The sequence below is a fragment of the Genypterus blacodes genome, unplaced genomic scaffold, assembly GCF_046128005.1.
Source record: "Genypterus blacodes isolate CSIRO-AG114 ecotype Tasmania unplaced genomic scaffold, CSIRO-AGI_Gbla_v1 ptg000028l_1, whole genome shotgun sequence".
Taxonomy (NCBI): Eukaryota; Metazoa; Chordata; class Actinopteri; order Ophidiiformes; family Ophidiidae; genus Genypterus; species Genypterus blacodes.
The window spans coordinates 1,267,501-1,281,523 of record NW_027466841.1 but is presented as its reverse complement, the minus strand read 5'-3'; the positions used below and the strand labels follow the sequence as shown (position 1 = coordinate 1,281,523).

The 14,023-nt window shown below is 44.6% G+C and overlaps 2 protein-coding genes across 5 annotated transcripts in view; both read right to left on the bottom strand.

Annotated features, from left to right (window-relative positions):
* Positions 1-369: 369 nt before the first annotated feature.
* stat3 (signal transducer and activator of transcription 3 (acute-phase response factor)) lies at positions 370-11,784 on the bottom strand. 4 transcript variants are annotated; one of them, XM_076144331.1, is made up of 24 exons: positions 11,585-11,784; positions 8,350-8,499; positions 7,643-7,886; positions 7,463-7,555; positions 7,289-7,370; positions 7,084-7,184; positions 6,609-6,760; positions 6,331-6,489; positions 6,134-6,226; positions 5,963-6,022; positions 5,827-5,856; positions 5,644-5,737; positions 5,368-5,415; positions 5,171-5,254; positions 4,640-4,738; positions 4,328-4,463; positions 4,167-4,219; positions 3,979-4,073; positions 3,742-3,893; positions 3,423-3,644; positions 3,296-3,338; positions 2,628-2,687; positions 1,757-1,854; positions 370-1,608 (listed from the first exon to the last, which is right to left on the bottom strand). In XM_076144331.1, the coding sequence occupies exons 2-24, from the start codon at positions 8,475-8,477 to the stop codon at positions 1,556-1,558; spliced, it is 2,379 nt and encodes a 792-aa protein (XP_076000446.1). In that variant the 5' UTR covers positions 8,478-8,499; positions 11,585-11,784; the 3' UTR covers positions 370-1,555. The 4 variants fall into 4 exon arrangements, with proteins under 4 accessions (XP_076000446.1, XP_076000447.1, XP_076000448.1 ...); XM_076144332.1 differs by having other exon boundaries at positions 3,754-3,893; XM_076144333.1 differs by lacking the exon at positions 2,628-2,687.
* Positions 11,785-13,597: 1,813 nt separating this feature from the next.
* cavin1a (caveolae associated protein 1a) overlaps positions 13,598-14,023 on the bottom strand; it is a 15,828-nt gene continuing 15,402 nt past the window's right edge. Inside the window, exon 3 of the mRNA XM_076144339.1 lies at positions 13,598-14,023. This exon is cut by the window's right edge and continues 1,166 nt beyond it. The gene's annotated coding sequence lies outside the window, so the exon portion shown is untranslated.

The window sequence follows — 14,023 nt, the reverse complement described above, 5'->3', positions numbered from 1 at the left end:
ATCACCCCAGACGAATGTCTCGCTACTGGCCACGACCAACCTTGGACAGTCTGGAGAACCCTGAACCGCCTGCGGGTCGGTGAAGGACGCTGCAAAGCATCCATGAAGAAATGGACATCTACATCTTCTGATGCATGTGTGTGCGGTGAACCACAAACCATGGACCACATCATGAGCTGTAGCTACGCTCCACAATGTACTGGAGTTGACCTTGCCGAACCAAATGCCGCTGCACTAGCCTGCGCCAACCACTGGAAAGACGTGATATAGAAGATGGCCGGACACGAAGAAGAAGTGTATTAGGGAGAGTGGGACTGTTTAAAATTCTTTGTAAATTCAATTCTGCAGTGATAGAGGAGACATGTTGAGAACCTTTAGTGCTAACTGGTTTTATTACCTCATTTCAATGTGTGAATAGTTACAACATGTTACAGAAAACGTACAATGAAGCAAAGCCACACAAACATGAGACCCCCACAGTTCAAGTCAACGGCACAAAGGGTTCATCAAATGAATCAACTGCTCACATATTACTGTGTACCTCCTGTCAGAGTGAACCATTTCACTCAGTTTTGGCCTAAAATAGACTGTTTGTAAAGTGATTGACATTACATACAGTCACAGATAAAATCAATTCAGACGACACAAATATCAAATTTCATCATTGGCGAATGCAATTCACTTCATCACAATTTGCAATACCAAACACGGATTGAAAGAACCATGATTCAGAGCTTTTGCTAGGTTACGTCACATGAGTGCTCTCATTAAAAAGCCACATGATAAGAAGAAGAAGATGAAGAAGATGATGAAGAACCCCAAGCACTCATAACCTTTGCTCACTTTAGTCTGATCTTATTGTTAGTTTCAGAACGCATCAAATAACTCTGTGTCAGTTATGTTCCACTTTGTGATAAAAAGAAACTATAGAAACCATTTAAAAACCAACCTGGTTTCCATGGAAACCGCATTTGGCAGGGATCAAAACAACAGGGATTCAGAGGGTAAACATACTGATACCAAGGATTACATGTATATACTGTATATATATATATTTAAAAAAAAGGGTCCAAAAGGGTTTCAGGTCAGCATAGCTTATACAACAAGTATTCTCTTTACAGTTTCCTATACAAAGAAAAGCACAACACATGAGCCTGTCGCCATGTTAGAAGTCAAGAAATCAAAAATAGTTTTCTCAAAAAAATAAAATTCTTGTTTACGCTACTTGAAAGCAGCGTAAATACATCTGGGATGGTGAGAGAACTGCACTGGATTATGATACTGCCTTAAGTACATGTCAGTATTGAATCAGTATTAACACACACACGCTCACTCACACACACATATATGCTACAGGTGGACTTTTAAAACCTCCTTAAGTGAGGATGTCTAAACGTAATTCTAAAAACGTCTTTCACAGACACGGAACGAGACGCGAAGTTCTGTACACGGCAGAGAGAAATCATCTTCAAAAAGCCCCTACCAGGGCGAAGTCCCACAGGAGAAACACACAGCCTGACACACACACACACACACACACACACACCCTTCAGCTTTACATAGGTGACGCCACGTCAGAGCTCAATTCCATGTCCAACGTGAGAGAATCTGGAGAAAAAACACAAACAAACAAAACGAAGCAGGTATTAATATGATGTCCCATCTGTGTGTGTGTGTGTGTGTGTGTGTGTGTGTGTGTGTGTGTGTGTGTGTGTGTGTGTGTGTGTGTGTGTGTGTGTGTGTGAACAAGGCTCACCCAAGTGTCCTGAATTAGCTTCAGCGTCGTTGTGCATCAGCGAGTCCAGGGTGCGAGGCGACATGGGGAACAGGTCGCTGGTGTTTCCGGAGTTTGTGCTGCGAAGAAACAAAAACAAGAGGGAAGCGTTGAATGTTACACTCCACAAAACTGTAACACTCACACACTCCCACGATCACTCCCACCCTATGTATTCCAGCTGCAACAGTGTTTGTGTCAGTCAAAATGAAAGTACTGTGTTTCCTAGACGGTGTTATGATCTGTGACAGCAGGCGAATGACATCATCGATCAGTGTGGTTAATAAATACGAGTCAACTCTGAGAGCTTCATGTCGGCGTGCAGAACTGTGCTGAGAGTTTCAGCCAACGACAAGCGAACGATGTCATGGGAGCTGACTAGTTGTTGCGTGTTACACAATCCACCTACACACCAACACAAAGCTTTGATACTGAGGTTAATGACAGAGAGGACAGAGTCACATGGTGACAGGGGGAGGTTAGCACAGGGGGATGACGTGGATCCAACAGTTTCTATCTTTACTTTCCAAAATGATTTTAATTCTAATTGTTCTGTAATCTTAAATGTGCTATTAGGTATGAGTTTGGGACTAATCCATAAATCAAATGATGATGAAATGACAAAATGAGTAATGAGGGGATTAAAAGCAGAAACGGCTGTGAGTTGGACACCAAAATGGAACTTAGGTTGTTTGGGGGGAGGGAGAGGGGAGGGGCATCACCACCATAGTTTCCCTGGAACTCAGCCAGCAAACACACAAGACAAAGCCAGAAGATGCACACACAGCCTCACGTGCCACCTCCCCCCCTCTCCCCCACTCCCCCCACCCCCTCTCCCCGGCCCTGCGCCTACCATGGGAACGCGTTCCCAAGCAGCTCACTGTCCGGCAAGTCCATGAACACGGAGGGACACCTACGGAGACAGGTCAGGATCTCACTGAGCAGAACCTCGCAACGCCAACCAAAACACACACACCTGCATGCTGTACGCCCTCGACCTCTGTGACCCTGTACCACCCCCCTTGTGAAGGCAAATGAATCCTAAGCTGCCGAGTCAAATGTGTCGTGTGTTGACTGTCATCATTCAGCGAGACCCACAACCACCTGGTTCTGACTTTGCGATCGATATTGGATCAATTTGTGATTGTTTGTATGTTTTAGCTTCGGATGCCTGGTGTGAAATGCAATCTCCACTCATCCTTGACTGATCCTGGCTCTGTGCAGGGTGTGTGAGATCCTATTTTGCCAACGTGATGACTCAAGTAATGAGTGTTGTGAAAGTGAAACCCGCTTAATTCCCCCTTTTTGTGAAAACATTTGGTATCATCTTCCTCAGATATGCTTTAACTGTTCTGGCAGGAGGAAGTGAAGTTCAGAGCCTCACAAAGTGAATCTTGTGACTTTCTATGAAAAACACCAACATTCGGGGCAAGGTGCTGAATGTCCGTGCGGCGTGAGATCGTCGTCTTCCAGTAAAGACAGATGACTTGAAGATAAAGGAGGAGTCAAAAATATACTTACGGGGTGACACAGATGAACTTTGTCTTCAAGTACGGCTGGATAACTGCAAGAAATGAAAAAAACCCAAAACATTAATGCTTATCGCTCACAATTCTGGCAACACATCCGAAATCTGAAATGGACTTACTCCCTGCTGGGTCTCCTCCCATCTCCGGCTCTGGAGCAGCTTCCGGCCTGCAGTATTTCCCAAAGGCCTCCTCTTTGGGAATCTCGGGGAAGAGGTAGACTAGAGGCGACACCAGGATGTTGGTGGCGTCCATGATTTTGTAGCCCATGATGATGTCGGCGAAGGACATGCTGTTGAGCTGCTGCTTGGTGTACGGCTCCACCGACTGGATCTGGGTCTTTCCTGCGGCGCACAAGCGAGGGAGCTCGGTGTCACCACAACGTGTCTTAAAGCCAATCTCTTCAAAGTGTTGTGATGTGGATCAAAAGAAAATTAGTACCGAATTCCTCACCATTGATGTCCTTCTCCACCCAGGTGAATGTGATACCGCCCTCCTTGCTGCTCTCGCTGAAGCGGAGCAGGAAGGTGCCGGGAGGTTTGGGACTCAGAATGGCTCTCTCCCTCTCCTTGCTGATGAATCCCATGATGTAGCTGCAGACACAAACGCCAATAAAGCATGAAACTCACTCACACAGGTGCCACGTGTGATGATCTAGCCACAGACGGGAACCCTCACCCTTCATTCCAAAGTGCCAGGATGTATTTCTTCACCAGGTCGATGATGTTGTCCAGCCAGACCCAGAAGGAGAAGCCTTTGCCCGCCATGTTTTCCTGCAATGGAAGAGGAGAGACAATATTTCAATTGTGAAGCGGGACAATGGCAGGATAGCAGCTTCAATGCTGAGGGAGCCGAGCGTGAAGTACCTTACAAAACTTGGCCCAGGTGATCTGACAGCCAGAGTAGTTGACGCACGGTCCTGCAGGAACAAAGACGGAATAGATTGGTTACTTGAATGTACGATTCAGTGGAGAGTTTGGGGAAAAAACACTTTGGAGACGCCCGGCATCATCATCCTCATCCTAACCGAGTAGTTTCTCAGCCAGTGTGGTGAGCTGTTCGATGGTGAGGCCTCTCTTGGTCGTGGAGGAGAACTGCCAACTCAGCACCTCGGCCACCTGGTCCCACGTCCCCACAGGAGGCTTGGTGAAGAAGTTGACATTCTGCACAGGGAGACACAACCGGCACACAATCAAACCACGTCACGTAATCAGGATAAGTACAGAGTGCAGAAGCTGAAGTGCAGGATCGGGGCCTCTGAGCTGCAGGTACAGACGTTCATGCCGTTGGTTTAAGACAGCATAGTTCAGCGCCGATCCAGCAGAGTGTGCTGTCTCACCTTTGGGTGGTTGGTGAGCATGTTATACCACAGGATGGAGGCCCAGGCGTTTGGCATCTGACAGATGTTAGAAATGACGACCACAGGCAGGGAATGAGTCTGAATGAGACACGACAAGAGGGGGAAATCAGTGTTTCGTCCACATTCACTTGTTCACACTGATGACTTCTCAACTACTTCCTCTTATCGATTTCTTCTAGCTGACCCCTCCCTCTCTCTCTTATACTCTTATACTAAGAGAGTAGTATAAGAGTATACTACTTATACGCACAAACTGAGCTCTTAACATGCCTCGTCGTCACATCCTAGAGAACTATCACTTACATCAAAATGGTGGCTGGGTAACACAGTCGGGGTCGGGGCACTTAGCTGATGACTCATTTGTCTGGAGTGCCCCAGAATGAAGATTGTTGTATTTCCCTTTGTTCTTCACTCACCAAAAGAGATTTGTATTGATTTCTGGTGTAGCGTTACAGCAAACTGAGAGCACAGAACCTCGCCCGACCCGTGACACAGAAACCCGACACTCACCTCCAGATCAATCTTCAGGCCTTGGTGATAGACTTCCGTCTCAAAGGTGATGAGGTGGAGTTCCTCTGTGACGATCAGAGAGGCCTACAGAGAGGAGAGAGAGTGTGTGTTAGGTACTAATGAAAGTGCAAGTGTGTTCCATTGCGGTCATTATTTGCGTTGTGCAATCGCAAAGGATTGTGACGAACAGTGCTTACGTCACTATTGGTCCGGCCTCCATTGCCGCAACGCTGTTCTCTCAGGGTCTGCAAAAACAGGAAGTCGGTGCTCGTTAGCCAGTAGCTTATATAACAAGTACACCTATAGCTGCTGCTGCTTCTTTCTTCCTCTCTGTCTAAACGCTACGATCACATTAGTGTCCTGTTATGTTTCAACTTAACTAAGTCAGATCTAATGAGCCTCCTGTCATATTCGTGTGGAAGCCTTGTGTCTCTGAGCTGATCTAATTCCTTCGACTTTCCTTCCATGCTCACCAAGTGTTTAAACTCTGCTGACAGGCTGCCGTTGTTGGATTCCTCCATGTTCATGACTTTTGTGTTAGTGCCCAGGATGTTAAACTTTCGGGACCTGAGGGAACAAAAACGCTAAAGTTACTGACAGGCACTTTTTAAACAAATATATGAACAATCACAGGAAGGTTCTTCTTTAAATCTCACCCTCGAATAGCTGCTACATCCCCAGATTCCCTGGGAAAAAAAAGAAAAGTTCAAGTCATCAGTGAAGTCGAACTCTCTCTGAGGTCACACGTCTTTATGATGAACGCTTCAATGTTACAAAACAAAAGCAACTCACTTGTCGATGCAAACTTTAATTTTAAGTTGATAATTGAGTTCAGGAAACTTGACCAGTAACCTGGAAAAAGAATCAGGTGCATGATTGACAGGATGCATGACCGGATCTGGAACAACAGCATGCAAAATCGTCTTTGTTTGCATGGGACGCCGCTTCCCTGCCGTTACTCACCGGACTTTGTTTGTGAACTGGACTCCTGTTTTGATGACCAGCGGCCTGTCTGGATGCATGGGCATACACGGCTGCCTCTCAACCACAAACGCACTGGAAGGCAAGAGAGGCTCATATTAAAAGACATGCATTAATAATAATGTGATGGGAGGCTCATGTATGAATCTGCTTTGTAGAGCTTAGTCATCACACGTTACCTCTTCATAAGGTTTCGGAACAAGTCGACGATTTTCTCCTCCAGGGCGGGCCGGTGCTGGATGATGGGGTCTCCTTTGTAGGACACTTTCTGCTGCAGCTCCTCCAGCTTCTTGATTTGTTGACGTATCTGCAGCTGGGACTCAGCCAGGGACGTGATCCTGGGCGAGGACAGGACATTGGTTTGGTATTAAGCTCGATCGCAGATATTTGTCGGATAACGGAAAATGTGAAAAACAGATGAGGATTGTTCTTTTTCCTCCTGTAGATTTGAGATTACCATGTTTCGAGGCGGTCTAGGCAGATGTTGGGCGGACCTCCAATACAAGCGATCTGCTGCCTTCGCTTCCAGTCGGCCAGCTCTTCATCTGTCAGGTTCTTTTGCACGTAGTCCATGGCTGTCAGCAAGCCTCCCATCTCCGTCACTATTTGCTGTGAGACAATCGGCACCGTTGTTATGAGTTACGCTCGGCCGTGTGACAATAAGGTGAGCTGACGCAGTCAAAGAGTCCCACCAGTCCAGACAGACGCTGAGTGTAAAGGTGATATTTTCGTAAATAGGACATGACTCATCATTTCTCCTGGTGTAGTTGGCATAAATACTACTGCTTCCCAAAAATCTCACACCATGTTTCCTATAAACTGCATTGTCTGGTATTGTAAAGAGGATGTAGGCGTCACACACACCCCCGCTCCTATTTTAGGACTGCGTGCTGCTTGCGTGTTCGGTTTTTTACACTAAAAAGGCGACCCACCCTCCTGAGCTGGTCCAGGGCGCTCAACATCTGCTCCAGCTGAGCCATCTTCTGTCTGGTAGCCGCTGCCTGGCTATTCCCATTCAGGTCCTGGGACAACTCTGGAGCAAGGAGAGGGAGAATGGGTCAACACAGATGCTTTCAACACAGCACACAACACAAATAGATCAACCAAATAGATCAGTGCTTCGTAATTGTAATATACCTCCTTGGCTTTTCAGTGTCTTGTAATTAAAGTCAAAGTCATCCTGCAGGTTCTCCAGCATTTTCATCTTCTGTTCCATATCCTGAAGAAAAGAATAGAGGTGAGGCATGATATTACTGTATGGGAATGGAGATCAGTGCAGTACGTTTCAGCGAGTCTGTCATGGAAACGAACCTGCACTCTCTTTCTGATGTCCTGGAGGTTGTGCTCCAGGATCTGCTGCTTTTCCGTCACCACTGTCCCGGTGGGATGAGCCGCCTGACCGTCCTGCAGGAAAACAAAAGAGATCATAGTGTGAAGCGGAACATTGTTGGCCGGAGCTCTTCGAGTGAATATGAAGCCGGGGTTCTCTACCTGTGCGGCCGAGGTGGCCGTCTGCAGCAGCCTCTGCTCTTCCCACAGACAGCGCGCCACTATGCGGGCGATGTCCATGGGCTTCTCCAGATACTTGCTCTGCAGATGCTGCTTAATTCTGCGCAGGTTGTGCTGGTAAAGGACATTGTTCTCCTGCAGGAATCGGCTATACTGCTGGTCGATCTCTCCCAAGAGGTTGTGGAACACCAGCGTGGCGTGAGACTCCTTATTGGCAGCGTAAGCCCTAACACAGGGAAGGATAATAAGGAAATATTGGGATATGGGGATTTCTATTTCCTGGTTAAGGGAGAATTTGATCTCTCCCTGTCTATGAATCATGGCATCCACCCAAATGCTGTGCTTGATCTCAAGAAAACACCCTGTGACCCACATGAGACTCCTGCATGTGTGTGTGCGTTGCCTTAATTCAGATTGTAATCAAAGTAAGAAAAACTCAACTAAAGAACATTAAGACTGTCTCATGTAGTGAAATACAGTATGTTGGCGTGAGGGCATAGGATTGCATTACAAGGAAGTAGGTCAGATAGAATGTGCAGTAAGTGGCCAAGTGTCAGCCTGAAGGGTGTGGATGATTACAGTAACGTGATTTCCTGCTAAACTAAGGATAAATACCAGGAGATAACAGGAGATATGAATTGCTTTCATTTCAGATTCCAGGAATCCATTCATCGCTCCGCGTCACTCACCAGTCCTGGCTCTCGATCCACGGGGCGAGGAACTGCCGCAGCTCCATGGGGAAGCTGTCGCTGTACAGGTGGTAGAGCTGCTCCAGATATCTGGTCTCCAGCTGCTGTAACTGGTTCCACTGGGCCATCCTGTCTCACACCGCCTCAAACCTATGAAAGCAGAGCAAGGCAGCGGCATGAGTTAGTCAGAAACGATCCGAGGGTCCTCCAGGGGCGGCGCATTAATAATTACAAACTACATTTAGTAGAATAGCTGTCACACTGACCAAAGTTCACCGTCTGTTTCTGTCTGCTTTCACCAGAAACCTCAAAAGCAAAGAGGAAAATGATGACAGACTCTAAGGAGGCCTCCTCTTCAGTACACTCACTTCCTGTTCAGTAAATAACCCCACCTCCACCCTAAACGGCTGTCAATCAGCTAAGCAGATAAGAGCCAGCGACCTTTGGCCTCCGTCCTGTTCCAGGTTCATCCACTAGAGACAAAGTCATTTCCCCGTTTAGCGGGTAAAAAGGTATAAGTGAATTGAAATGAAAGACAATCGAGTCGTCACAACATATACAAACGATTACTTTTCTGATCTTTTATTGGATTCATTTAATAGAAACATAACTACACTGGCACGTCCCAGCTCACTTGTGACCTTTAGAACATCTCAAGCTCCATATTTTTTAGCTTGGAGGCAAAAGAACGTAGACAGATCTCGGTAGCAGGCTGAGGCAACGCTAACGAGTCATTACCAAAGACAATGTGAGGCGGACTTTTGACAAACGTGACAGTTCACAAACGTGTCAGTTTTCATATGAGCCGCCTTCCTCTTTTACTGTCAGTGAAACAGGCACATCTGCACTGTGTGAGTTTCTGGTCGTGAGTGAAGCACAGGAGAACAATAAGCGCCACTGAGTCATCATACGACTGTAGACTGCTTTCATTTTTGATCATCTGTATGAGGTCTTCCTTCTTCTGCAACCCATAACTACAAAGCGGTTTTGAAACTTTAATTTTGTTTATTTATACGTCTTTGACACACTGTCAGGTGTCCGACGAGCCAAAGCACAGTGGGGCTAATAAAGTTACATTCACAAACTTCCTGGCACAGAAGGAGATTTCCTGGACAATCCATTTACTCATCTTGTTCTTTTACAGAATTGTGCAATAAATCCCTTTTGACCCATAAACTCATCACATGGGTTTAAGTGCCGTCCTACTGTAGAAACCGTTTTCATGACTGAAAAACTCTCTGTTCTGATCCTGCATCAGAAGATTCATGATGATGTTTGGATGTCTGTGTCCATTTAATCAGTCTGTGTCAATTGCTGTTAAAATGTCAAAGCTGAGCCCTCTGAGTGATAAACATCAAAGTGTTTACATGAAGTGCAGAGATCAAGGTTTTGCCTGAAGGCCACTCAAAACTCGTTCTAATAGACCAGGCATTTGACGTGTAACATCTCAGGCTAGATGTTCGAGTCCGCATTGCTGAGAGGTCATGTCAGGCATCACAAGACCATGCTGAGTAATTCCTGAAAATGTGACAATGAGATTCCAGGAAGTAGTTCATTAAACAAACAAAGAAAACAGCAGTTTGATCAGCCGAGGGAGGGTTGATTGATAAGTTCCGAGCCAAGGAGAGTTATTGTAGTTATTCTTTATTCATTCGTATTATCGTTGTTTCAGAAAGTGCTTCTATCTGCTGTCCAAAAACACATTTGAAGGTTTAAGTTTGTTAAGAGATGACAGTCTGAGTGAGGGGGCCAAATCTATGGCCGTCATCGTTAATTGATTATAACTGATGACTCAATTAACACCAAAAATCTATTGCAAGGATACAAAGACATACAAAGCGGTCACGTGACAGACCAGTTCTAAGGGAATCTGACTTCTGCAGAGCACGACTCCTCTTAATCCAGTTTGACAGCTTTAGTCTGCCTGGTGCTTTTGTATATGATTTTTTTTCCTTCATAAATAATCAACCAGCCATGAGCAAGACACATTACATGGATTCCTCACAACCAATTACAATGTAGCACACCATCATGTAAGTCTTAAAGCAGCAATGCAACATTTAATGATCAATGTTAAATAAAATAAAATGATGAATTATGACTTCTTATCAAAATCATCATTAGTTTGGAATTTGCCGTTGGTCACAATTTCTCATTCTTGTCTCTCCTACAGGAATAAACAGACTCTGATGGACACACACCCTCTGTACTCAGAGTATAGCATCTCTAGCCAAATCTGTTATAATACCTTATATAATCATTATAGTCACTGAACTCAAATGAATGTAGTTGATGTACACAAGCACCCAAATGAATAACATTATCTCCAGACTACAGTCCTCTCAATCAACCATCAGTTGACAACCACTCACTACAGCCACTACAGTGTTGATATATGTATGTAGTACTTACATCATATATCCTTGGATCCTGCAGACCCACTACATTGTATACATTGAATATGAGTCTCTGGTTGACTAAATCAGGTGTGTTTACCTAATCGAGAACTCTTAGCCTCCAACTCTAGATCAGGACAACATAGCTGATTCAACTCATAGTGTGTGTGTGTGTGTGTGTGTGTGTGTGTGTGTGTGTGTGTGTGTGTGTGTGTGTGTGTGTGTGTGTGGAGAGATGGAGCTTGGGGTCCTGGGTGTGAATCGGTGACTACAGCAGCATGGATGTGTCTGATTTTGCTGGGACGGTGCTGATTCAGCTGGATGTTCTTTGTTTTGATCATTAAATATGAAATCTGTGACTGAAGTTTTAGACTAAATTCCAGTCATCGTGCACGCTGGCGCCCAGCCTGGATGCAGATGGGCGTGACAAGAGAGGCAAACACAAAACAATGCAGCTCACTTCACTGTGTCTAGATGATCATTCCACTGCTGTCACAGCGCCGCATCACTGCCATTCTAACTATTGTAACGTCACTCAAATCAGTGCCAATTTCAAGAGGGAGAAGAATGCACAACTCGGCGATGGAGAGACAAATGTGCAATCCAAGCTAAAGTAGCTACAGAAAAATGAGTAAGGACACTTTAATAACTTATGTAACCTCTAACCCAAAGATGGATTCTACCGAAAGAACATCCAGTGCTGCACTTGTTTAACGACACGACACACGCAGGCATTCTGTGGGACAGCGATGCAAACGACGCTGCTTCAGCTTCGGAATAAGGAAAATAAACGACAAAAGCAGACTAGTCAAAAGCCCCGCAACTTTAAAATGGCTTACCTGGCTCCAAGTCAAGCTTACGGAAGTTCCTCAGCCAAAAACAATAACTTTCAAGACGAGATATTATAAGTAATGATCTCCAGTGACCAGTTTGCCCCAATCGAAATGTAAACCGAGGTGAAAAACACAAAAAGAAAGCAACAATGCCTCCTTCCTCGCGAACACGGGAAACACTTCTCACACAAACATCCCATACACTGCAGTCATTACGTTATTGACACCTCGATTAACCAATAGCAGCCGGGAATTAAAGTCTAGCCAATTGGAGTGCAGCATCTTACCAGAGAGGCGGGCCTTAGAGCAGGGTTTGGTTGAACTCGCCGTCTTCCTCGCTGTCGCAACTGCGCTGTTCCAATAGTATAACCTCCCTCTGAAAAGAGCTGCGGGCCGGCGGGGCGCAGGGGGAGGACGGCCTTATTCACAGAACAGCCAGGCTGGAAATCATCTGAGTTACTGGCAGTGCTGACGTCACCAAGAGTATAATAACGCCAGTGCTGTTTTATTGACTTTTACAAAACACGATTCAGGATATTTTTTTATCATTATTATTAATAATAAAAATATAGATGTGGCGGTTTTTCATAAAGAAAAGACTTTAAGATTAGGAAACTATTCAACAATTGAAGTTTATATAAAAATAATAAACACATTTTTTAAGTTTTGTGTGTGCCTGAAAAATGGAAGCAAGTATTTGGAAAAGATTAAGAAACTGTTGTTAAAAGAATAAAACAATAGAAATTACAGGCAATTTCTGTTATTCAATAAGCTTTTATTTATACTGAAGTGATTTAGCAAAGGAAGCATTAAACACAACAGAAGAGGTTGATATTAGTTTCATCATTTGAGTGTTGATCAGTAATACCAAATGTAATTATGTATCACATCTTATATTGAAGCAGTGCGGCTTTCAGTATGACAGTGACATCGTTTGAACTTTGTAAAAATCTAACACATGCTTCCTGTCAGGCTGGATCATCTTTGAATATCTTGCACTTGTCAAAATGGCAAAATGTGCACGTTTCCTCCTGGCTGGCAAATGTGGAACAATGTGCTTAGATGAGTGCAGATATTTTCAGTCAATAATCAGCCTTTGATAGGAATTTGAGATTCCTACTTCCACTGCTGCTCTGCGGGTCTTCCCTTTATGCATACAGATATCAGTGCGGGTATTCCCTTTGGTACACACACAGAAACTGACACACACTCGTACACAAACACACACACACCCACACACCCACACACTGCCCCTCTCCCTTTGCTCCTTACTGTTCTCTACCCTGCTTTAGTGCACCGAAAGAGCACTCTCCTTAATTACATTCCCCAGCCCATTGATTAGTCTAATGGTGCTCGATGCCACACAGCAGGCCTCTGCATGCTTACGTCACACCAAGGTCAGACACAATGGACTCCAGGGAGGAAGATAAGAAGCCATATGTTCACCGTCTTCCTGTCCTCAGCCGTGTGTATTCACAATGTTTGGTAAGTACTGTACAATCCTGGGGAAGTACATGTGATTGCCTGGCAGTCTCAGTTCAAGCGTGATTCCGCTGACATTTACATTCCCATACATGACATATAGTCAGTCATTAAAAGGTCATTCGGACGGTCATACTGCTGTTTCTCTGCCCGGAATAACCTTGAGAAACTTTAATCAGGATGTGGTAATTCATCATGATGAGCCAGCATTCTTCCCTCTGTGCTGCATGCAGAGCTGGAGGTGGTCGCTGTGCACCTGTCCAGAGAAAACACTGGTGGCATGAGGATCAAACAACAGAACATATGTATACCAGTGAATGAGATTTAATGTGTTTTACTCATGTTATCATGCACATTGTAAAGAAACACAGAGGCAAAGTTACATTCAGCAATATCGGCTTTTTCAGCAAAACATTATTGCCTAATCTCAGAATTAGTCACTAAATGTGAACAAGAAAGCTTTTGTACAACTTCAACCTAAGTGATGGACTAATAATATCTCTCTCGCGATCCTTCATCGTCTTTTACTTTGCAAAATAACCAGTTAACTCTCAACAAGGCAAAAATATGAAGTTTTAAAATGACATCACAAATATCACACACTCTCAGCATTCATTTCAGTCACATATCATGGCGCTCGTGCTCTTTAACGTTCTAATTTTATGTTGCAGGGAGCTGAACCAAGCTCATATTGGCAGTAAAAACTTTATGGCCCTCAAATATTGAGATTGTTTTTGTGCACATGAGCGTAATATTGTTGTAAACTCTTTATTCAAGGGACAGAACTTACTACATACTTCTATACTTTCCGCTATCTAACTTCCTTTTTTAGTTCTAAACCACGCTATTTGTTAGATCATATCGTCCATACATGCACATTTCATAACCAAAACATCTTCAGTTACAACATAAATCCTTCTACCTGTCACCATTCCTATTGTGCATATTATACATCATAAATAT